Source organism: Lissotriton helveticus, chromosome 5_1 (genome assembly GCF_964261635.1).
Source record: "Lissotriton helveticus chromosome 5_1, aLisHel1.1, whole genome shotgun sequence".
Classification (NCBI taxonomy): domain Eukaryota; kingdom Metazoa; phylum Chordata; class Amphibia; order Caudata; family Salamandridae; genus Lissotriton; species Lissotriton helveticus.
The window spans coordinates 1,401,602,235-1,401,627,470 of NC_136065.1; the positions used below are offsets into that span (position 1 = coordinate 1,401,602,235).

A 25,236-nucleotide genomic window follows, 5' to 3' on the forward strand; every position below is an offset into this window, starting at 1 on the left:
CCTCTTTAAAAAGCGCTTAACACTCGAGCAAACATCTTCAGACATGGCTGGGGTTATATTTACAAAGGAACATGAGGCATTGTGACGCCGAAAGGATGTTTGCCTTTCAGCTCGCTGCCGAGGACACCGCATCCTAGCTCCAATCTCTGTAACTTATCAACGTCCACCTACAGTGCCCCATCAGCACCACAAGCTGGCTTACCTCTGAGTGCAGCTGGATGGAAGGGATGGGGGAAGGCCGAGGCAACGTCAAGGATGGAACTTTGTCTCACATTCTACCAAGCCAGGTATTCGTGACTGGGTGGCTTCCTAGTTGTAAAACGTATTCTCCAAGGAGCAGCTCTCCTGCCGCTGTTGCTTTAGCACAGTGAGGCAAATAATGTTTGCCAAGGATCGCTCGGGTGTGTCGAAAGCCAGTAAACAAATTATTAGTGACACTTCGTTGTTGTTTACCCAAGACCTCAGAACTACAAATACTCTGCGGGGTCACAACACTGTGGTGTAATTGTACAGTGGGTGGAATGTAAGCGGGGCTCTGGCAGCAGCAGCTCGGCCTCCTCCTGGAACTGATTCTCAGGGGGGGTGGACTGTGAGTGGCTGTCCTCCCGAACCCAATCTGCCTCCCAGATACAGTGTGCAGCCCACTCCGATTAAACTCTGTAGCAACTCCTACCACAGTGTCCAGGCTTTGGGGTGGAGTAAGTGATGATAGTACCGCTGTTCTGAATAGGACAAAGGGGGCTCTCTGCATACACAGCGCTGTGTATAGTTTATACTTCAAGAGAATTGTAGCAAAGGCAGCTGCTAATTGACCAGAACCAATGCACCGCGAGAAGGGAAGCTGCCACAAAGTGAACTTTTACAATATGGTCTCTGTTTACATCAGTTTTGTGAATTATTAGATAAGGTTAGGTGTTGCTTGCTCTCAGCTTTAACAATGCACCAAGCCATAGGCATTAGACAACATAATATCACAGTGGAAAAATAACAGGAAAGTCAGCAGGGCCCATCAGTAACCACTGTGGAGACTGCCTTAATTTGTGTGCTAACTGCATTACCGCCGCCGCAGGGGTACCAGAGAGCTCCGTATCAGAAGGATGCAGCTTTAGACTGCAAGTCCCAGAATGCACTGAAGTTGTAAATGAAAGTCTAGGGCTGGAATCGAGGTGTGGAATGATGTTTTCATGACATGGAGTAAAATTGTAGCTCTTTATATCCTCTACCTGTGCTCTGCCCTCTCTGGGTAACAGGGGAGCAGTTACTGCCCTCTGCAATCTTCAATCTGAGACAAGCTCCCTGCAAGGAACCTGGCATGTCTGAGGTACGCTCCTGTAGGAATACTAAATGTAAACAATATATATTATTTGTGACACATGCGACCACAGCATAGAAGAAACTGCATAAAATACCACATACCATGTGGTTTACTGATCAAAACCAACAATTAAGCGTGCGGGCCTCGTGCTGCACGTTTTTTTTTTTTTTAAAGGCGTGCAGGCTGCAGCAGTAGGGACGTTGGAGGGAGAGAGAAGCGGAGGAGTGCACCCGCGAGTAGTGATCCCGCTAGCAGTCTGCCCGCTAGCAGTCTGCTCATTTTCAAGCACTGCACTCGTGCTTGTGGCACGCCTCTGCACGCTCCCGCAAGGTGGATGCCGCCACAGGCACGTGTGTGTGCTTGAAAATGACCTGAGCAACGGCTAAAGGTCTCTTAAGCAGCGCATGCGTGCTGCGTAGGCGAGACCTAAAAATGCCACTCCACTGCATACTGTGGCTTCCCCAGAGAGCGAGGAGGCAGACGTCCCCCTCCCCTCCACAGTAGTTCTTTTAGAATCTTAGCAGTGGGTGGAACGGAGGAAGGGGGTCAACCACTTTTGCCTCCTCCTTGTACCCTATCACACGCAGCCCTGATTTGTTACCGGGTATTCAGGACCCACGATTTGCAGCTTATGATACTTGGACTCCACATGTTTTGTGCTTAATCAACAGTGAGGAACTTTGAGAGAAATCGAATCTTGACACACTGGACCACTATCAGATTACACTATTCTGTTAATTGGGTTCCCGGGTGGTCGCCCCTTTGTCAGGGAGTAATAAGACACCACTGGGAAGGTTGTTTGTTCATAAAATACTACATAAGGGCACAATGGGAGGAAGAATTGGAGATGGAAATTTCAGAGTAGTGGGCCAGCATTTGGCGCAGGGCTATGAAGACTGTGTGGCTTACAAGGAAAATGCCTTTAAACTACTGACTCAGTGGTAACGCTCTCCCTCCTGGCTCCATGCCATCGTGGAGTTCACAGCTTTGGTGTGGGGAGAGGGACACCTTTATAATTATGTGGTGGACTTGCCCGCAGAGGCATTAGGGGAGATTATGATACACATTCAGAAGATTCTGGGTGTCCAACTCCCTCTCTATCAGCTAGTCATATTGTTGGGTGATCCAGGAGATTATTCTATTTTTTTAATTGACGACCCCAATGGTTCAGCTTATTCCTCAGCTTCTGATTGCAACTAGATTCGTTTTTGCGAATGCTGTGGAAGCAACACTACCTCCTATGCATGTGCGATTGAGTAAGATTTGGTTTATTTGTGCTATTAAGACGCTTACATTTATTATACATGACTCACAGACTTAATTTCATAAACTGTGCAAGACTTTTGCGATGGAACTGGCAAGAAACCGAAGGGTGGATTTTTTGGCTACACATCCTCCTGAACTCGTTTGCATGGCCGGCCTTTAGGTGGGTGCGACAGAGGTCCCGGCCTCATCCCTGCAGACATGCCTTATAGCAAGCCACAGGGGAGATTGCTGTGTGGGGTAGAATGGGGACTCGAAATCGTGTAAAGACGGATTGTTGATGATTGTGCTTAGAGCTGATGCTGCTTTGTGGCCTTCCTATTGGTTGTCAATAATGGGTTTCACGTGTGCAGAGCAAAATGTAATAACTATAATGTTTAAAATAAATAATTGATGCCCATTTCAAAGATTAGGGCTGTTTGAGTTTGAAAGTTTACATTCTCCTAAAATATAATGTATTAAGTGCATTACTAAATGTTATAATGTGGTAAGTGCATCCCCCATGCCACTAATATTGTCACTTAATAGCTTTGAGGGCTCTTCCCTAGTTCGGATGCTTAACTGTATACCTATCCAATATGCATACTACTGGGTATTGGGTGAATGCAGCACTCTGGTTTATAGCTCTCCTTCGTCAACACCTCGAGGATCATAACTCCCAGACTTTCCCCACCTTTGTATGGAACCATAATGATGTCCCCACCAGGTTCATGGGCCTGCACTTTGAGCACTTGAGCTCTTGCCCTTTATAGTTTCTTTCATGGAAAGTGGCGTTCCTCCTAGCTATAACTTCACTCAGACGCTTCAGTGAATTGCAGGAGCCTCGCTTGCAAGAGCCTTTCCTTCAGGTTCACACGGACTTGGTTCTTCTCAGAACTAATCGCATGTTGCTCCCCAACATACTGGCCCTTTTACACCTTGGACTATATAGCTCCCAGTTTTCGTTCCGTAGACAGGCTCTGTAGCGGAGAGAGTCCTTCGTACCCTAGATGTTAAACAGGCACTCCTGTACTATATTTACAGAACCAAGTGCCACGAGGGCCATCCCATCTCGGAGACTGGTCAACCCCACACACTTTTACTACACATTATTGTGTGGATTTCTCAGGCCGCCAGCAGGCCACGGTTGGCCAGACAGTATTGAGAACGTGTACCTGCAACCACACATGCTACGATCTGCAAAAGTTCATCTGAAAGCATCTGTAGCTTGTAATGCTGTAGATTCACAAGTGCCCACCGTTCTTCCTGGAGCCTTTGGTTGCTGCAGATCTGAACTCTTGTTTACTGTTTTACAGTGCACAATATACATGATGCACCATGCTACTTTCACTCAACACTTCATACACACTCATCTGCTGTGTGAAACACAACCTAACATGAAGTGTGTGTCCATGTGCATTGTACGCTAAGGAAGGAGTCACAGTGCATCCCGCGACTCAAGACTGCCTAGATGAAAAACCACCTGCAAATGTCCGAGCCCACCACTAGGTGGCAGGAGAATGCAGAGCATTAGAATCTATAGCATTACGCTCTACAAACAGATGCTGACAGGGTAAAATTGTCCTCTATTGTGCATACTCCAAATGTAGATCTTACTTTCCATTTCTGTAGAGTGGTCTCCTTTAATAACTAAAACAAAAAAATACCAAGTTAAAAATGACCACACTGTTGCCAACACTTGTTCTACATTTAGTGTCTGATGGTGCAAAGAGGGAAAGAAGCAAGAAAGTGACTTCAGGAGACAGGGGTGGTGCTTTTTTGTAACTCTTATCCCATCACTTCTGTGTTAGTAGAAAGCTGCACGACTCAAACTGACTGCGCACAGGAGCGCTGCTATTGAAGTTTTCTAGACTAGTTTGGTACCTGGGGATATTCGAAAGGCAAGGAATCTGCATTTAGATCGAGTATACACCAGAAAGAACATTACCAAAGGTAATTAACTTTTTCTTCAGGTACAGAAAGATATGGTGGAATGTAAACGCCAACTTTTTTTTTGCCAAAAGTAAAACTCCATTTTATGCTCATCAGCAGTGTAATTGCCAATATTTATCTGTAGCGTGCATAAACATGCTGAAGTGCTTTGTGCTCTCTGAATGTTAATCAGGCTTTATTGTATGACTTAGGCATAATGCCTTATTCTTCCTTTACGATTCAGAAAAGGGGGGTGGTGATGAACAGAGTGTCTGAATTAAGCAGACCACTCTTACCCAGTCCAAAGATCAGGGCTTGATCCATCACCGTTATTTATCTCACTGCCCCATCCCAGCTCAGAACCTGGCTATATGCAAATTAGTCTGTCCCTGGCCCAGTGCATCATGGGAACAGGGCAGACCAAACTACCAAGCCATTTCTTCACCAGAAAGGAGACAAGCTACTGGGGACCGGTTTCTGGCATTTCAGCCTCTTCGGCCCGGCTTGCTTGAATCCTGATGGAGCAGTGAGAAAGGGACTCATGTCTGAGTATACCCTGCCACACCTATAGTGGCCAAAAACGATTCAGAAAAGGGGGTGGTGATGAACAGTGTCTGAATTAAGCAGACCACTCTTACCCAGTCCAAAGATCAGGGCTTGATCCATCACCGTTATTTATCTCACTGCCCCATCCCAGCTCAGAACCTGGCTATATGCAAATTAGTCTGTCCCTGGCCCAGTGCATCATGGGAACAGGGCAGACCAAACTACCAAGCCAATTCTTCACCAGAAAGGAGACAAGCTACCGGGGACCGGTTTCTGGCATTTTAGCCTCTTCGGCCCGGCTTGCTTGAATCCTGATGGAGCAGTGAGAAAGGGACTCATGTCTGAGTATACCCTGCCACACCTATAGTGGCCAAAAACGATTCAGAAAAGGGGGTGGTGATGAACAGAGTGTCTGAATTAAGCAGACCACTCTTACCCAGTCCAAAGATCAGGGCTTGATCCATCACCGTTATTTATCTCACTGCCCCATCCCAGCTCAGAACCTGGCTATATGCAAATTAGTCTGTCCCTGGCCCAGTGCATCATGGGAACAGGGCAGACCAAACTACCAAGCCAATTCTTCACCAGAAAGGAGACAAGCTACCGGGGACCGGTTTCTGGCATTTCAGCCTCTTCGGCCCGGCTTGCTTGAATCCTGATGGAGCAGTGAGAAAGGGACTCATGTCTGAGTATACCCTGCCACACCTATAGTGGCCAAAAACGATTCAGAAAAGGGGGTGGTGATGAACAGAGTGTCTGAATTAAGCAGACCACTCTTACCCAGTCCAAAGATCAGGGCTTGATCCATCACCGTTATTTATCTCACTGCCCCATCCCAGCTCAGAACCTGGCTATATGCAAATTAGTCTGTCCCTGGCCCAGTGCATCATGGGAACAGGGCAGACCAAACTACCAAGCCAATTCTTCACCAGAAAGGAGACAAGCTACCGGGGACCGGTTTCTGGCATTTCAGCCTCTTCGGCCTGGCTTGCTTGAATCCTGATGGAGCAGTGAGAAAGGGACTCATGTCTGAGTATACCCTGCCACACCTATAGTGGCCAAAAACGATTCAGAAAAGGGGGTGGTGATGAACAGAGTGTCTGAATTAAGCAGACCACTCTTACCCAGTCCAAAGATCAGGGCTTGATCCATCACCGTTATTTATCTCACTGCCCCATCCCAGCTCAGAACCTGGCTATATGCAAATTAGTCTGTCCCTGGCCCAGTGCATCATGGGAACAGGGCAGACCAAACTACCAAGCCAATTCTTCACCAGAAAGGAGACAAGCTACCGGGGACCGGTTTCTGGCATTTCAGCCTCTTCGGCCCGGCTTGCTTGAATCCTGATGGAGCAGTGAGAAAGGGACTCATGTCTGAGTATACCCTGCCACACCTATAGTGGCCAAAAACGATTCAGAAAAGGGGGTGGTGATGAACAGAGTGTCTGAATTAAGCAGACCACTCTTACCCAGTCCAAAGATCAGGGCTTGATCCATCACCGTTATTTATCTCACTGCCCCATCCCAGCTCAGAACCTGGCTATATGCAAATTAGTCTGTCCCTGGCCCAGTGCATCATGGGAACAGGGCAGACCAAACTACCAAGCCAATTCTTCACCAGAAAGGAGACAAGCTACCGGGGACCGGTTTCTGGCATTTCAGCCTCTTCGGCCCGGCTTGCTTGAATCCTGATGGAGCAGTGAGAAAGGGACTCATGGATGAGTATACCCTGCCACACCTATAGTGGCCAAAAACGATTCAGAAAAGGGGGTGGTGATGATCTGTGGACTGGGTAAGAGTGGTCTGCTTAATTCAGGCACTCTGTTCATCACCACCCCCTTTTCTGAATCATTTTGTCCACCACAAGCGTGGAAGGGTATACTCAGATGTGAGTCCCTTGCTCATTGCACCATCAGGATTCAAGCAAGCCGGGCCGAAGACGCCTGAAATGGCAGAAACCGGTCCCCGGAAGCTTGTTTCCTTCCCAGTACAAGAATTGGCTTGGTAGTTTGGTTTGCCCTGTTCCCATCATGCACTGGGACAGGAACAGACTAATTTGCATATAGCCAAGTTCTGAGCTGGGATGGTGCAGTGAGCTAAAAAACGGTGATGGATCAACCCTGATCTGTGGACTGGGTAAGAGTGGTCTGCTTAATTCAGGCACTCTGTTCATCACCACCCCCTTTTCTGAATCATTTTGTCCACCACAAGCGTGGAAGGGTATACTCAGATGTGAGTCCCTTGCTCATTGCACCATCAGGATTCAAGCAAGCCGGGCCGAAGACGCCTGAAATGGCAGAAACCGGTCCCCGGAAGCTTGTTTCCTTCCCAGTACAAGAATTGGCTTGGTAGTTTGGTTTGCCCTGTTCCCATCATGCACTGGGACAGGAACAGACTAATTTGCATATAGCCAAGTTCTGAGCTGGGATGGTGCAGTGAGCTAAAAAACGGTGATGGATCAACCCTGATCTGTGGACTGGGTAAGAGTGGTCTGCTTAATTCAGGCACTCTGTTCATCACCACCCCCTTTTCTGAATCATTTTGTCCACCACAAGCGTGGAAGGGTATACTCAGATGTGAGTCCCTTGCTCATTGCACCATCAGGATTCAAGCAAGCCGGGCCGAAGACGCCTGAAATGGCAGAAACCGGTCCCCGGAAGCTTGTTTCCTTCCCAGTACAAGAATTGGCTTGGTAGTTTGGTTTGCCCTGTTCCCATCATGCACTGGGACAGGAACAGACTAATTTGCATATAGCCAAGTTCTGAGCTGGGATGGTGCAGTGAGCTAAAAAACGGTGATGGATCAACCCTGATCTGTGGACTGGGTAAGAGTGGCCTGCTTAATTCAGGCACTCTGTTCATCACCACCCCCTTTTCTGAATCATTTTGTCCACCACAAGCGTGGAAGGGTATACTCAGATGTGAGTCCCTTGCTCATTGCACCATCAGGATTCAAGCAAGCCGGGCCGAAGACGCCTGAAATGGCAGAAACCGGTTCCCGGAAGCTTGTTTCCTTCCCAGTACAAGAATTGGCTTGGTAGTTTGGTTTGCCCTGTTCCCATCATGCACTGGGACAGGAACAGACTAATTTGCATATAGCCAAGTTCTGAGCTGGGATGGTGCAGTGAGCTAAAAAACGGTGATGGATCAACCCTGATCTGTGGACTGGGTAAGAGTGGTCTGCTTAATTCAGGCACTCTGTTCATCACCACCCCCTTTTCTGAATTATTCTTCCTTTAGCCAGCAGGCCACTGTCTCTCCAGCTTAGCGAAGGGATGTCCTCTGCTCCCCTGGTTGTCGACCACCTGGTCTATCTAGAGCTCTCTTCATGCCTGGTGAGGTCACCCTGCTATAATAGGAGCCACTGTTTCGACTCCCTTCACAGTAGTGAAGCTTGTCTTGTGGACACCATGTTTCAACAAAAAAAAGTGCTCATGTTAAACAATTTTGTTTTCAAGAACAAACTCACAAAGCAGGAGTTAGTTTCTTGAAAGAACAAGAAAAGTCCTGACATGCATGAAGTTTTCTTCCAGAGTGTGGGGCAGTTATTCATTTACGCTGCTTTTGTCTGTCGGACATACACAACCTTTCGAGATTTTAATTGGACTTATTGAAAGGTGACTTAATTGACCAGCCGGGTCGGAATTACAACCAGCGGAGTGATTACTCTACATTTAACACAAAATCCTGAACAGCCCTAAAGAAGTCGAGGGCTAATTCCCAAGCGACGAAACACGTGTTGGCTGGATGTTTGAATTTGAATAAAAAGACAAAGAAAAGACTTTGAGACATTACCAACGTTTGTGCTTCAAACACATGATGTACTTTCATTGAACACTAACATCTTGTGCATAGGATTTTTTTGTCACTGTTACTTGTAGGATTCCTTGGTCCTTCAAAACTTAGTGGTTGCAGGGTGTTTTTCCCTACCTCTTGCACTTCACAGTACATCAGATCAAAATATTACACGCAGATCTTTACAGGCGCCAACACTTCCTATACCACTAACACCCCCTTAACATTAGCGTCAGTTGAGGATCTGCTGACAGTAACTCAGCCGTTATCTGAAATCTCAATAGAGCAGGACAGTTGCGGGTTTGGTACGGTGGAAGAACAGTTTGTTTACAGCTTTTCACCTGTCCTGCTAAACCCTAAATAAGGCCCTAAGCCTATTTGAAGAAAGAATGTTTTTTTCGCTTTCACACTGCCACATATGTGTGAGCCAAATCTGTATGCAAGATGGATTATAGATTTATTATGTATGTAATGTGCGCGCAAAACAGAATCTGTGGTTAACTCCAGACACATTCAACATGAATGAAGTTATTTTCAAAGCTGCAAAGAGGACTCAAGTCCTTATATTTACAAAGATGTCGAGTGCGGATGCTCGGGCAAGGAAGGAGAAAGTGATCCTGCCAAAGGCTTTACTCTGTTCCTCCTCTACTGCTTTATTCAGCCACTGTATTGGACATGAGGGTACTGCTTCAAAGTTTAGGCACAGTATATAGGGTGAAATACAAGCTGCAAACAATGCTAACTGTGTTTGCAGATTGTCATTTTGGAGATTCTCATGTGACAAACTTCTGCAACACACGTAAAAGTGAGTTTGTTTCCACTTACTTCACTTACTATTTATTACAGGGACATCGAAGTTATTGTGAGAAAAATATCACATAATCAAAGGGGGAGTCTGTGTTCCTGATGTATTTGGTGGTTTTTGAGTGTGATTGCAAGTCTTTCTGCACATGTTCAAAACTAACAAAAAGGCTTTGAATAAAAAACAGTTGCAGCATTCCAAACCCAAAGGTCATCTACTGTATGTGCAGCAACAGTAGTGCTATTGTAAACAGCGTTGCATATATTTAAAATGTCCTTACCATTCTTTGCCCTTTTGCAAATATCCAATTATTGAACAAAGGTATGAAAGCCCTACAAATCCTTTTCTCAAGTCACCATCAAAACGTTTGTGTTCAAGCTCGCAGTTATGTCATGCGTTTCAAGAAGCCTCCTTGAGTGCGGTTTCCCAGATGGTCAGTTGTCTTTTTTTCTCTGTTGGCCTAATCATGCTTTTTGTAGACTGCTTTGGTTCTGCACACGTTATTAAATAAAACACTTGCCTTTGTGCCACATTATATTTTCACATGGAACCAGCACATTTTAGTATTTTATTATTTTCTTGGGATTTAGTCTGAACAGCCTAGGCAAGGTCAAACAACATTGCCCCTTGATATTCTCTGTGGTCTAGACACATCTTGCCATATAACTGAGGACAGGGGTTCTGGATCTTGGGTGGCCTAACCGACTGTGCCTAACCAACCACCAACATCCTAACTTACCTCTCCAAGTGGTGGTTGCACCCAGAAGACCTTCGTCCCCAAGCCTGCAGTGCTTTTGCAAACCGAAGACTCCCTATTGAAAGCTACAGGACTTCCGATGCCAAACAGTACTCTACACCTGGACGCCCCAGTACCGCTGAGGGTGCATCTTTTTTGCTGGCCTAAACTCCCATTTGCCCTTAGCTTAAGTCCAGGAGCTTTGCTCCTACAACCCAGTGGCCTGCTCGTCAGCAGCCACCAACCAGAGGCCACTATACCCCATTGGATAACATTGGGCCTCAGCACCCAGCCCCCCTAATGCAGGGGAGGGTGTAACAAGAGTGCGTTCTTGACCCTGGAGGACTCCTGAGTCTAACCCCAGAAAACCAACTCCCACAACAAAGTACTTGCCTTTGAACCAATAACACTATTTTCCTCCATAGGATAACTGTTTTTCTATGAAGTGTGGAGTTGGAAAACCTAAAGAAATTCTTTAACCCCTTCCATGCGGATGACAAAGCCAGCTCGTCATGGGCGTTACCTGCGCTACGCGGATGACGAGCTGGCTTTGTCACAAACCGCGCGTTTTTTTAATTTCAGCGCACAGCGGGAAAACCCGCTAGCGCAGTAGCGGTTAAAATTGCACTAACTAACAAAACCTATTTTACTTACCTGTTTACAGTAAATGTCTCCGTGTAGTGTCCAGGTATACTACACTGTGTAAGAAAAGTAATCTGAAAAGTAACTTACATGATATTCTACTAAAAATCCTTTACAAAGTATCTGTACTGTATTCTGAAAAGCATTGCATTATCAGTAACACACCTGTAATCAAATTAAAGTACAATTGCAATTCAAACTATTTACAAACTGCATTACTACTGTAAAGTATTTATTTCTTACCTGTGCCCGGCTTGCTTGGTTCTAAAAAAATTGGTCTGAAGTTTAGTCTTTAAGTGTGTGCATTCATTTGCTGACTGAGTGTGTACAACAAATGCTTAACACTGTCCTCTGATCAAGCCTTACTGCTCTACCACACATGGAGGGTGAGGTGCTGTCTACTTTAACTCGGCCTACCTTTAGGGTTCCAGTGGACTCTGTATATACTATACCAAAGTGAGGTATAGTGTGCACAGAGCCAGCTTTCTCCACTAGTCCAGAACTTGAACATACTAAAATATTTGAGTGATCTTTCTGGCCCAAGTGGAGAAAAAAAAGTTGTCTAAAATGTGCAGTTTTACTCATTTCTTTTGTTTTTCCTAGTGAATATACCCCCATTTCTGTCTTGAAGACACTCACTTTCTATCTCACTACAGCTTTGGGGGTGCATGCGTTAGAAGTGATAGATGCCACGTAGGAGTTTTGGTTACCTGTGTGGTTTTTTGTGGTTTTTTTTTAAATAACGAATTACGGGCTACCTAGTATCAGTACTGGTTGTCCTCTTGGCTTATTTGCATTTGTTAATTTACATTTTATTTCTGATTTTGTACAACATTGACAATAACATTGCATTCTATATTCATGCTGATGTACTGATAACTAGATTTTGTTATTCTATGTTCCAGTTTGGCTTCATTAACTATGAAGTGGGTGACAGCAAAAAACTATTTTTCCATGTAAAAGAAGTCCAGGATGGGATAGAATTGCAAGCTGGGGATGAAGTGGAGTTTGCAGTTATTCTAAACCAACGTACTGGGAAATGTAGTGCCTGTAATGTTTGGCGTGTATGGTAAGACTTTTTTTGTTGTTTTTGTTTTAAACTGAATGTGCACTAGAAACTTGTAGGTGATTTAATTTATCATCTTTGTAAAACATTCCAATTTCTGTCTAATAAAGAATATGCACCTGTCCTTACACCATTATGTATTATTTGAAAAAGTTGGCGAATGGCTCTCTGGCTCTGTGAACAAGAATGACAAAGGAGAAATAAATAACTGTTTGGCAAACAAGTTGCTCATCAAATTGAAAGATTGTAATAAATCCCAGTTCTTTCTCTTCATAATCTGTTAACCTGTTATTTATGGATGCATTTAAATTTGGAACTCGGCATTTATTAAACTGAACATGGAAACAAGTTACCCTGGCCATCTGGCTGATGGGTGGAAGGTCACGGTCTAATTTTATGTTTGAGGCATGTGTAGCTGTAGATACACATACCTCCCATACTCGTGCCACCTAGTGTTTGATCTGGATGTGTCTCAGTTGTTCTTCGAAGAAGTTGTTAGAGTCTTGAAATCAATTGACTCTTCTTCTAAGTGTTAATGCACAGACATCAACTCCACTGTTATATTGTTTTCTTTCTGCCGTCTGGTTCAGGTGAGTGTGCTCGCGCTCCGGGTCGAGACCATTACGGATCTCTCTTCGGATCCCAATCCATTCTAACCTGTGCCCGTATTGTTTTCGGTAACTCTTTACCCCACCCCACATATATACAATCTCTTGTCATCATGCTTTTATTTTGGCCCCTCTGAGGCCTCGCCCATTGGGGCCTTCAAACTTACTCTCCACCAGGTCCTCTATGAATAGCCCTGCTGGTAATTGAACGGACGCCTTTCCATTTCTGTCCCGCTGCCACGTAAAACGCCCATGGACCAACTCCCATCAGGTCTGTAGCTTGTGTTTGTCACTGGAACACAGGGAAGCAGATTACAAGGCCTGTCACATTTTACTCTCACAGAAGACCCTCAGTGACCATCGGGCACACAAACTCGATATGTCATTCATGCACCATGCAAATACGGTTGTCTCTGCATCGTTTTTCATCATTAGAATGATAAAGAAACTCCTTCCTATCTCCGCTGCGAAGACCCTCCTCAATACATTAGTAATGTCTCGCATTGACTACTGCAATGGGCTCATCATTAATGCTCAGGAAAGAGTATTAAACAAATTGCAACTGGTGCAAAACGCAGCGGCTAGACTGCTCACAGGTACCCCCAAATTTAAACCAATTTCCAACATCATTCGACAACTACATTGGTTACCTGTTAGAAACAGAGCCAAGTTCAAAGCTTTGTGCATCGCTTTTAAATCCATACACTCCTCCGGACCAGTTTTAAAAAAAATTCATTATGTCCCCACACTCCTCAAGAAGCCTACGCTCATCTTCAGCAAACCTATTGATGGTACCAAGAATAGAAAAAGCCTCATGGGGCGACAGATCCTTTCTATTGCCACCATTGAACTTTGGAACAGCCTTCCGCCCCAAATTAAGTAAATCACGTCCTTACTTACATTCAGGAGGCAAATAATAACTTGGCTCTTTAATCAATAGTTAATTCTTCCCTGCTAGCACGATTCATAGCGCCGAGACACCCATGGGTATTTGCGCGCTCAATAAATCTCCCAAATAAATAAATAAAAATGCGGAGGAGGAGCATCGAAGATACTCCTGTCTGTCAGTGAAGACATCAGTGAAGAACAACAACCACCGGCTTCTGTAACTGAGGAAGGTGTGTTCTCCATTGAAGACAGTTCAGAACAAGACTTAGAACTAATTTAGGCCATACCGGAGGTTGAAGCAGTGAGTTATATACCCCTGCCCCTCAACCCTGTGTTGAACACCATAAGACACCCGACACCTCTACAACAAGACGCCTTAAGTCCACCACTGCTTCATGGCCATGGCTGGGACTGAATGACTGGTGCGGAAGCTCTGCCCTTCAGCTTGGCTCCGAAGCACCAACCAAAGCCTTCGACATAGACAGCCCCGGCACCAAACCACCCATTGGTACCGAGCTGACTGTCAACATCCACCGTTTGGGCACCAACTAGAACTTAGCCGCCAAAACACAAACACAACGGCAAACTGAAACTATCCAAGCAGACACCAGTATTAACTGTTGAAACTGCGGTCTACCCAATTCTTCATAAACTACAGGAGAAATTAGACACTTCACAGAGGCAGATCCAAATCAAGATTTAGCCTCAAACTGGAGGCATCCTCACAAAGCCTTCAGCTCGAACACCACCATCAAAGAGACACATTTCTTTCCAAGAGGCTATTGACTTACCCACCCCCACCAAAAAAGAAAAAGATTGACAGGGCTACCAGCCCTTTACCACTTTCATTGCCGCCACCACCTTCTCCACTACCGTCTATTGAGGATCCCTTAGACAGCTTACCTCAGGGTTCCGTCAGTGATTGCACAGGTGGACACAATACAGGGGATGACACATTTGGTAAACCATCACACGATGACCCCAGGAACAAAGGCATATGATGTGGAACCTCCAGGGGATAGTGATCCAGACATATATCCAGTAAGCCCCTCACCTCCTGATGATATCACCACATACCAGGAGTTAGTAGGCAGGGCTGCTGCTTTCCATGATGTCTAATTAAACAAAGAACTCCTAGAGGAGGAATTTCTTTTTGAAAAATTATCATCCACATATAGGGAGATACAATACTTAATGTTGAAAGAGGGGGGCGTGGCCAAGCAGCATGGCTGGCAGGACGTGAGTTCCGCCGGCTCCCGTCCTGCCGGGAGCCGGCGGAGCTCACGTCCTGCGGACCCGAAAATCCTTTAAAAATATCCTGTGCAGGCGTTTATAGCGGACTAGATTGAGTGCCGAGGGTCCCCCCTGTCCTGGAGACCCCCTGGCTGGCGGCTGGTCATGGCAACGTCCGCAGATCCTGACAGAGACGGACCGATATAGCGGAGGCCGGCCGAGCACCTACGTGAGGCCCGGGATCACGGCCTGGTGCGGAGAGGTGCGGTGGGAGTGGCCCTGCCTCCCTGGACTCTCCAACGGCGGTGGTGTTGTTTCCTCGTCGGCGGAGCCTGTTGCCATCTGGGGCTCCGCCGTCCTAACGCCTGTGAATTGCCGGAGGGCTCTGGTGATATACGGCCCGGCCGGACCCTGATCGGCGGCCCAGAGGTGAGACGCGGCGCCCGTCCTCTCCCCCGGGGGCTGCCTGGTGGTTGACGGAGGGTATCCCTGCCCGGATCGGTGCCCCTGGGACCAACGCTGACGACCCTGCGGGACTTGGGAGCTGGCGGGGAGCCCGAGGCGGAGCAGCCTCGTGTCCTGTCCTGCAGCTCTGAGGTCCGGCGTTGAGACCCTGCCGGGCCAGGCCGCCATCTTGCCCGCGGAGCGGGAGGGACGCAAGCTGCGGGCGAAGTCTGAGCCTGTGCACTGCGCGGGCTCCAGCGGGGGCATTGTGGTGCCTCCCCCCCACCACCCGCGGAGGCCCCGAGCCTGAGTGGCCCCGAATCTGGCGAGGCCGTGATTGTGCCCGGAGGAGCGGGCGGCCAAGGATTGGGCCGCCCGACAGATGAAGGGAGCCTGTCCCTGGTGCCCTCCAGCCTGCTATGGGCCCCTGAACATTGTGATGCTGTGTCGGTAAACGGAGGGACCTCCCCGCTTGAGCGGCTGGCTGCACCGGACCTCACTCCCTGCTTCAACGCTCCCTGGGGGCCGCTTGGTGGTGCCGTTTGGTTCCACTGGTGCTGGGACCCCTGCCCCCTGGAATGAACTGTTTGCCCCGGGCCCCACCGACAGCCTGGAGAAAGAGGGGGCTGCTGGATCAGGCTGCAACTACTCCTGTGAGGCGGACTCCTCGGCTGAGTGGCCCTGATAGTGGCCCCAGGCTCCCCGCAGGGGCGCAGCATTGTGGACAGGCAACCAGTGATCCCGGGGGAGACGAGAGTACGGGGGACTGGAGGACTATTGGGTTGTAGGCCCACCACGACGTCCTTGGCCCTTGAACTGGCCTGCCTGACCCACACCTCGACACTTGCTTGGCGGAGGAGGGGTGCAACCCGTGTTCGCTGCCCTGGGACCTCTAGGCCCGGCCGATTGCAGGGTGCCGTCAGGGGGAGCAGATTGTTGACTTCAACGGCCCCCCGTGGACGCCGCTGCTCTAGGGGGCGACAGTGGACATTATAGCCCTGCCCCAGGTGTGTGGGCCTGCCTGGACGCGGAGGAGGTGCCCCTGGCCCCGGCCTGGCGTCCTTCTGATCCTTAAGGAGCTGCCTGGAGCCCCGCGGCAGGAAGACAGGGGGAGCGAGAATTTTCTGCGTCACCTCGGGAGGGATCGTTGAGACCTTGTCGCCACCGGCGATGCGTAAGGACAGGATGTCGAAGTCCACCCAACACCATTGCGCAATACACTACTCAGAGGCTGCCCTCGCAAAGAATTACGCGTCAAACTGGCCAAGAGGAGGGTGCGGAGGGGCCTGCGGAACCATCCAGAGCCGAACTGCTGAAGGCTATACAGGGCTCCCACACTGCGCTTGAGCGGCAGATAGAGACAGTATCCATTGATGTCAACCTTTTACGAACGGTTCTCCGGAAGGTGGCGGATAAGGTCTCTGACGCCGAGAGCAACATCACCCAACTGCAAGGCGAGGTGGCCTCTCTCAAGAAGACGGTATCGACCCTCACGGCTACGACGCATGCCCTGGAGCGGAGAGCCGAGGATGCGGAGGGTAGAGCGCGACGTAGCAATATCAGGGTCCTGGGCGTGCCGGAACGGTGGGAGGCGGGCATCGCCGAACGTTTCCTGGAAACTTGGATTCAAACTTACTCTCCACCAGGTCCTCTATGAATAGCCCTGCTGGTAATTGAACGGACGCCTTTCCATTTCTGTCCCGCTGCCACGTAAAACGCCCATGGACCAACTCCCATCAGGTCTGTAGCTTGTGTTTGTCACTGGAACACAGGGAAGCAGATTACAAGGCCTGTCACATTTTACTCTCACAGAAGACCCTCAGTGACCATCGGGCACACAAACTCGATATGTCATTCATGCACCATGCAAATACGGTTGTCTCTGCATCGTTTTTCATCATTAGAATGATAAAGAAACTCCTTCCTTATCTTCCTATCTCCGCTGCGAAGACCCTCCTCAATACATTAGTAATGTCTCGCATTGACTACTGCAATGGGCTCATCATTAATGCTCAGGAAAGAGTATTAAACAAATTGCAACTGGTGCAAAACGCAGCGGCTAGACTGCTCACAGGTACCCCCAAATTTAAACCAATTTCCAACATCATTCGACAACTACATTGGTTACCTGTTAGAAACAGAGCCAAGTTCAAAGCTTTGTGCATCGCTTTTAAATCCATACACTCCTCCGGACCAGTTTTAAAAAAAATTCATTATGTCCCTACACTCCTCAAGAAGCCTACGCTCATCTTCAGCAAACCTATTGATGGTACCAAGAATAGAAAAAGCCTCATGGGGCGACAGATCCTTTCTATTGCCACCATTGAACTTTGGAACAGCCTTCCGCCCCAAATTAAGTAAATCACGTCCTTACTTACATTCAGGAGGCAAATAATAACTTGGCTCTTTAATCAATAGTTAATTCTTCCCTGCTAGCACGATTCATAGCGCCGAGACACCCATGGGTATTTGCGCGCTCAATAAATCTCCCAAATAAATAAATAAAAATGCGGAGGAGGAGCATCGAAGATACTCCTGTCTGTCAGTGAAGACATCAGTGAAGAACAACAACCACCGGCTTCTGTAACTGAGGAAGGTGTGTTCTCCATTGAAGACAGTTCAGAACAAGACTTAGAACTAATTTAGGCCATACCGGAGGTTGAAGCAGTGAGTTATATACCCCTGCCCCTCAACCCTGTGTTGAACACCATAAGACACCCGACACCTCTACAACAAGACGCCTTAAGTCCACCACTGCTTCATGGCCATGGCTGGGACTGAATGACTGGTGCGGAAGCTCTGCCCTTCAGCTTGGCTCCGAAGCACCAACCAAAGCCTTCGACATAGACAGCCCCGGCACCAAACCACCCATTGGTACCGAGCTGACTGTCAACATCCACCGTTTGGGCACCAACTAGAACTTAGCCGCCAAAACACAAACACAACGGCAAACTGAAACTATCCAAGCAGACACCAGTATTAACTGTTGAAACTGCGGTCTACCCAATTCTTCATAAACTACAGGAGAAATTAGACACTTCACAGAGGCAGATCCAAATCAAGATTTAGCCTCAAACTGGAGGCATCCTCACAAAGCCTTCAGCTCGAACACCACCATCAAAGAGACACATTTCTTTCCAAGAGGCTATTGACTTACCCACCCCCACCAAAAAAGAAAAAGATTGACAGGGCTACCAGCCCTTTACCACTTTCATTGCCGCCACCACCTTCTCCACTACCGTCTATTGAGGATCCCTTAGACAGCTTACCTCAGGGTTCCGTCAGTGATTGCACAGGTGGACACAATACAGGGGATGACACATTTGGTAAACCATCACACGATGACCCCAGGAACAAAGGCATATGATGTGGAACCTCCAGGGGATAGTGATCCAGACATATATCCAGTAAGCCCCTCACCTCCTGATGATATCACCACATACCAGGAGTTAGTAGGCAGGGCTGCTGCTTTCCATGATGTCTAATTAAACAAAGAACTCCTAGAGGAGGAATTTCTTTTTGAAAAATTATCATCCACATATAGGGAGATACAATACTTAATGTTGAAAGAGGGGGGCGTGGCCAAGCAGCATGGCTGGCAGGACGTGAGTTCCGCCGGCTCCCGTCCTGCCGGGAGCCGGCGGAGCTCACGTCCTGCGGACCCGAAAATCCTTTAAAAATATCCTGTGCAGGCGTTTATAGCGGACTAGATTGAGTGCCGAGGGTCCCCCCTGTCCTGGAGACCCCCTGGCTGGCGGCTGGTCATGGCAACGTCCGCAGATCCTGACAGAGACGGACCGATATAGCGGAGGCCGGCCGAGCACCTACGTGAGGCCCGGGATCACGGCCTGGTGCGGAGAGGTGCGGTGGGAGTGGCCCTGCCTCCCTGGACTCTCCAACGGCGGTGGTGTTGTTTCCTCGTCGGCGGAGCCTGTTGCCATCTGGGGCTCCGCCGTCCTAACGCCTGTGAATTGCCGGAGGGCTCTGGTGATATACGGCCCGGCCGGACCCTGATCGGCGGCCCAGAGGTGAGACGCGGCGCCCGTCCTCTCCCCCGGGGGCTGCCTGGTGGTTGACGGAGGGTATCCCTGCCCGGATCGGTGCCCCTGGGACCAACGCTGACGACCCTGCGGGACTTGGGAGCTGGCGGGGAGCCCGAGGCGGAGCAGCCTCGTGTCCTGTCCTGCAGCTCTGAGGTCCGGCGTTGAGACCCTGCCGGGCCAGGCCGCCATCTTGCCCGCGGAGCGGGAGGGACGCAAGCTGCGGGCGAAGTCTGAGCCTGTGCACTGCGCGGGCTCCAGCGGGGGCATTGTGGTGCCTCCCCCCCACCACCCGCGGAGGCCCCGAGCCTGAGTGGCCCCGAATCTGGCGAGGCCGTGATTGTGCCCGGAGGAGCGGGCGGCCAAGGATTGGGCCGCCCGACAGATGAAGGGAGCCTGTCCCTGGTGCCCTCCAGCCTGCTATGGGCCCCTGAACATTGTGATGCTGTGTCGGTAAACGGAGGGACCTCCCCGCTTGAGCGGCTGGCTGCACCGGACCTCACTCCCTGCTTCAACGCTCCCTGGGGGCCGCTTGGTGGTGCCGTTTGGTTCCACTGGTGCTGGGACCCCTGCCCCCTGGAATGAACTGTTTGCCCCGGGCCCCACCGACAGCCTGGAGAAAGAGGGGGCTGCTGGATCAGGCTGCAACTACTCCTGTGAGGCGGACTCCTCGGCTGAGTGGCCCTGATAGTGGCCCCGGGCTCCCCGCAGGGGCGCAGCATTGTGGACAGGCAACCAGTGATCCCGGGGGAGACGAGAGTACGGGGGACTGGAGGACTATTGGGTTGTAGGCCCACCACGACGTCCTTGGCCCTTGAACTGGCCTGCCTGACCCACACCTCGACACTTGCTTGGCGGAGGAGGGGTGCAACCCGTGTTCGCTGCCCTGGGACCTCTAGGCCCGGCCGATTGCAGGGTGCCGTCAGGGGGAGCAGATTGTTGACTTCAACGGCCCCCCGTGGACGCCGCTGCTCTAGGGGGCGACAGTGGACATTATAGCCCTGCCCCAGGTGTGTGGGCCTGCCTGGACGCGGAGGAGGTGCCCCTGGCCCCGGCCTGGCGTCCTTCTGATCCTTAAGGAGCTGCCTGGAGCCCCGCGGCAGGAAGACAGGGGGAGCGAGAATTTTCTGCGTCACCTCGGGAGGGATCGTTGAGACCTTGTCGCCACCGGCGATGCGTAAGGACAGGATGTCGAAGTCCACCCAACACCATTGCGCAATACACTACTCAGAGGCTGCCCTCGCAAAGAATTACGCGTCAAACTGGCCAAGAGGAGGGTGCGGAGGGGCCTGCGGAACCATCCAGAGCCGAACTGCTGAAGGCTATACAGGGCTCCCACACTGCGCTTGAGCGGCAGATAGAGACAGTATCCATTGATGTCAACCTTTTACGAACGGTTCTCCGGAAGGTGGCGGATAAGGTCTCTGACGCCGAGAGCAACATCACCCAACTGCAAGGCGAGGTGGCCTCTCTCAAGAAGACGGTATCGACCCTCACGGCTACGACGCATGCCCTGGAGCGGAGAGCCGAGGATGCGGAGGGTAGAGCGCGACGTAGCAATATCAGGGTCCTGGGCGTGCCGGAACGGTGGGAGGCGGGCATCGCCGAACGTTTCCTGGAAACTTGGATTCGGACCCACCTGTGTCCACAGGGCCTCTCCGTTGTCTGTTATCGAACGGGCGCACAGAGCCCTGGTGCCGCCTCCGCGCCCGGGGGAGCCCCCGAGAGCGCTCATAGCCAAGATACTGAACTACAAGGACCGGGACTGCATACTGAGGGCGGCGAGGGAGACGGAAAATCTCACTATTGAAAACAGCCGCGTCTCCATATATCCTGACTACACCCAGCAGGTGCAGGAACAGAGGAAGTCCTACCTGGCCGTGAAACAGAAGCTCCCGGAGATGAAGCTGCAGTATATGCTCTTGTACCCGGCTAAGCTCAAAGTGATCTCACATAGTCGTGCTCATTCTTTGAATCCCCGGCGGAGGTCTGGGAGTGGCTCGAGATACGAGGCGATGAGCTACCACCAGGAGAACGGGGGGGACCCCGGGAGACGTGGGGCACCCGCCCTCAGCGACGGCGCCGCGGGAGACGAAGACGCCGATCCGCCTCGGGGGACCCAGCAGGACCTAGAATCATGGTGGGTGAGGATGGCGCTCTACTGCGGAGACCTCCCGATGAGGAGGCGGGCCCGGAGTCTCTGGGCAGGTCTATCCCTGGGGACACTTTGGTTCCGGACACCCTGCAGGATACAGTGCCTAGCACAGAGACGGGACTATCCGAGCCATTGACTGAGTCGGATCCACCTTGAGGTACTTATGATATCTGCAGTATTATCCTTGGGGTAGGAGGAACTTTGGAACCCTTTCTGATGTTTCATGATGCCGCCGGGTTTGGGGGTTAGCCCGGGATGACGAGAAGGGGCGGGGGACTTGCATCCTGCTGAGGGGGGAATCCGGGGCGGGGGAACTGTGTGTTCTATTTTTGTATTTCGCCTAAGGTTTGCTATGTTAGATTGGGTCTAGCGGGGAGCTGGGAGGGGGGTGGGTGGGAAGTACCGGTTGGGCTGTGTGGGTTGTATGGAACGGATGGGGTGGCTGTGCACGTCCTGGCACCAGCAGAGGGAGGGCAAGGTAGCATGTTTTGTTTTCGCTGTCTGCTTGCTCCTGGGTGGCGGTGGCGGGGTGTGTTCTGGGGGAGTTGTGGGATTTGGGGCTCTTAGGGGTTGGGTGGGGTGCAGTGGGATGATTGTTGTTGGCATCGAGGCACCGTTCAGGGTCACGGGTGGGGGAACCTACTGGAATGCAACTGGTGGCCCGGAAGGGCAGCAACACAGGTCATGGGATATAAGTTGATGACATGGAACGTGCGGGGGCTGGGCACTTGCACCAAGAGACATGGGGCCCTCTCCTTCCTCCGCCGCCACGGAGTTGCCATCGCATGTCTGTAGGAAAAGCATCTAACAAACTAGGGTGCTCAAAAAGTGGCTAAAAAATGGAGAGGTCAGGTGTTCCACTCCTCCTTTTCTACATATGCTAGGGGAGTATTGGTCTGGGTGGCTCCAGGGGTACCCTTCGCCAAACAGTATGTGGAGGCTGACATAGAGGGTAGGTACCTGCTACTGCGGGTGAAGCTTGATGGAAGGGATTTCTCGATCTTAAATTCGTATGCGCCTGGTGTCGATGGTCCTGGCTTCTTCTCCCGACTCCGGGATGTCCTGGTTTCGGGGCTCGATGCCCCCCTCCTTTGGTTTGGAGACTTTAATTGCGTGTTAGACTCGGATCTGGACAGGCATCCCCCCCGTACTGGCACAAAACCTCGCGTGGCGGCGAGGCTCAGGGAGGTGATGTCTGGCCTGGGGGTTGTCGATGTGTGGCGACAGCGCCATCCCTTGCAAAAATTGTATACCTGTTACACTCCGACACATGGTACTCATGGTGGACTGGACAGGGTCCTCGCCGCGAATATTGATGTGTCCCTCTCCCTGGCAGTTGCCCACCGGGCCCGCTTCTTGTCGGGCTGCTCCCCGGTGGCGTGCGTGGCCCGGTGGCTTGCCCGGCCCTCCCGTCCTCGGGCCTGGAGGATGCCGGTGGACCTATTGCAGGGCCGGGTGGGGGGGGGGGGGCCTGTGTGGAGACAGCTCTTACTGAATATTTGGATTTGAACTGGGGTGGAGTGGGGTGCCATGGGGGCGGTGGTGCGTGGCGCGTGTGTGGGCCTGGCCTGTGATGTGTGGAGGCAGTTGCTCCATGGCCTGTGTGGGGCAGGCGATCGCCTGCGGGGCTGCGGGACTGTTTCGGGCTGACCGGGCTGGATGGGTGCACTCTGGGTCAGTGTCGTCGGCGCCTCCATCGCAAAGGGGACAAGGCCGGGAGATTGCTGGCCTGGATCCTTAGGAGGGAATTCGCTCCGGAACGGATAGCTGCTCTGCGCAACCCTGCGGGGGACCTGGTGCACTCGGAGGCGGGTATTCTGGGGGTCCTACAGGCCCAACTGCAAGTGGTGTGTGCTGCGGGCCCCTCGGTGGCGGAGTCCGCTTCTCGGGCTTGCCTTCAGGGATTGCCCCTCCGGACTTTGTCGGGGGGGGCGGCGGGGGAGTTGGTGGTGAACTTGTCGCTCCATGAGATCAAAATCACGCTGGCCAGTCTGCCGCGGGGGCCCCTGGAGGGGATGGGTTTCTGCCGGAATTTTATCAGGCGTTTGGGGAGGCCCTTGCCCCGAGACTCCTGCAGGTCTATGGTGAGGCGCTGGCGCGTGCTGGCCTCCCGCCTACTATGAATCAGGGTGAGGTGTGCATGATTCTCAAGCCTGGAGGAGACAGCTGGTGGGTCTGGGCCCCATCTACTGTAGCTGGATCCGGATCCTTTATGGGCAACCCCGAGCTAGGGTTGGGCGCGGCGCGATCGGGGGACTGGCCACTGGGCAGGGACACGTGGCGGGGGTGCCCCCTCTCGCCGCTGCTCTTTGCCTTGGCGGTTGAGCCTTTGGCGGTCCTCGTGGGGATGGAGGTGGCGCGGTGGGGTGTCGGAGTGGGGGACACCGTCGGTGTGGTCTCCCTGTACGCAGATGATGCTTTGTTTGGCGTCCCCGAGCGAGTCTCTGCCACTTTTATTATGGCTATTGGATAGTTTCGGCGCGGCCTCGGGTCTGTGGATTAATCTTGGCAAGTCCCTCATTTTCCCCTTGGCGGGTTATGGCCCCGACCAGCGGGCGAACCTCCCGCACCTGGGATTGCGATGGGAGCTGGATGCCTTCCGGTGTTTGGGCGTCCGGGTGGTATCGTCGGATGACCAGTTGCTGGCCCGCGGTGCTGGGCGCGTGGTGCGCTCCCTTCAGCAGTCGGTCTCGTTCTGGAGCACACTTCCGCTTTCCCTCGTGGGACGATTGGCGGTGGCTGGAGTGGTGATGCTCCCGCGACTGTTATGCGTCCTGCGGAGTTCGCTGTGCCCGATCCCGCCAAGTCTGTTCCGCACGCTTGATTCATTACTTGCGTCGCTACTCTGGGCGGGCAAGCGCAGTAGAGTTGCTTTGCGCACTGTCGTCGGGAGGTCTGGAGGCTCCGAGATTCGACCTGTGCTATTGCGCGGCGCAGTTTCGACCAGCTGCACGTTGGTTCGCCGGTGCAGCGAGTTTGGAGCTGAGCCTTTTGGAGGGTGGAGCTGGTGAGGAGACTCTCCAGGTGGCGCTGGTGCAGGGGAGGGGAGCGGATACGTCTTTGCCTTGTGTGGTGGGGCACACTGCAGGGATTTGGCAAAGATTCGTGGAGAGGGTCCTGAGGCAGGCCCCTTTCCATGGAGAATTGCCGGTGTGGGTTCTGGCGCCTGTGGTGTTGATGGGGGAGCATGTGTCCTTCCGGACCTGGAGGGGGGGGTGGCTGCGGGGCCTTGGCGGACCTGTGCCCGGGTGACTCCTTTGTGGCCTTTGGGGGGGCTGCGGAGGCCTTTGGCCTGGCGGAGGGGCATTGCCTGCATTGTGGGGGACTGCAGGACGTGGCGCGGGTGACCTGGCCGCGGTTCCCAGGGGCGCCCCGATTTCGCACACTCTTGGCATCCTCCTTTCCTGTGGCAGAGGCCAACGGCTGATCGCGTTGTTGTGTTCGGCCGTGCGGACGGACTCTGATCCGCCGGTGTCGCCCTGGAGCCTGGCCGGCGCGGACGGGTCAGGGCATTGACCCGTACGGTGTTGTGTGGTGCGCGGTTCGGGCTCATCCGTTTCGATTTTGTGCGCCGCGCCTGTGTGGCCCCGATATCCTTGCGCCGCGTCTCGGGTAACGGACGGGGCGACTGCCCTGGATGTGGACTGGGTGGAGCGGGGTTTCTCCATCTGGCCTGGGGGTGCCCGCCGGTGGCGACCTTCTGGGGGCGGGTGGTGGGGCGCATCCGGAGGATCACGTGTCTCCGGATTGCCTTGGATCCACTGCATTGTCTGTTGGCCCTGGGGGGGGGGGGG

General features: G+C 51.6%; 1 protein-coding gene across 9 annotated transcripts in view; it reads left to right on the forward strand.

Annotated features, from left to right (window-relative positions):
- The window catches only part of CSDE1 (cold shock domain containing E1), a 1,051,746-nt gene that overhangs the window by 942,942 nt on the left and 83,568 nt on the right, over positions 1-25,236 (forward strand). For all 9 annotated transcript variants that reach the window (XR_013594894.1, XM_078644375.1, XM_078644374.1 and 6 more), the window contains one exon: positions 11,914-12,077. Coding sequence is in view for 8 of the 9 variants with exons in the window: in XM_078644375.1 (XP_078500501.1) it covers positions 11,914-12,077 (164 nt within the window). In the remaining variant the exon portion in view is untranslated. The remainder of the gene's footprint in view (positions 1-11,913; positions 12,078-25,236) is intronic.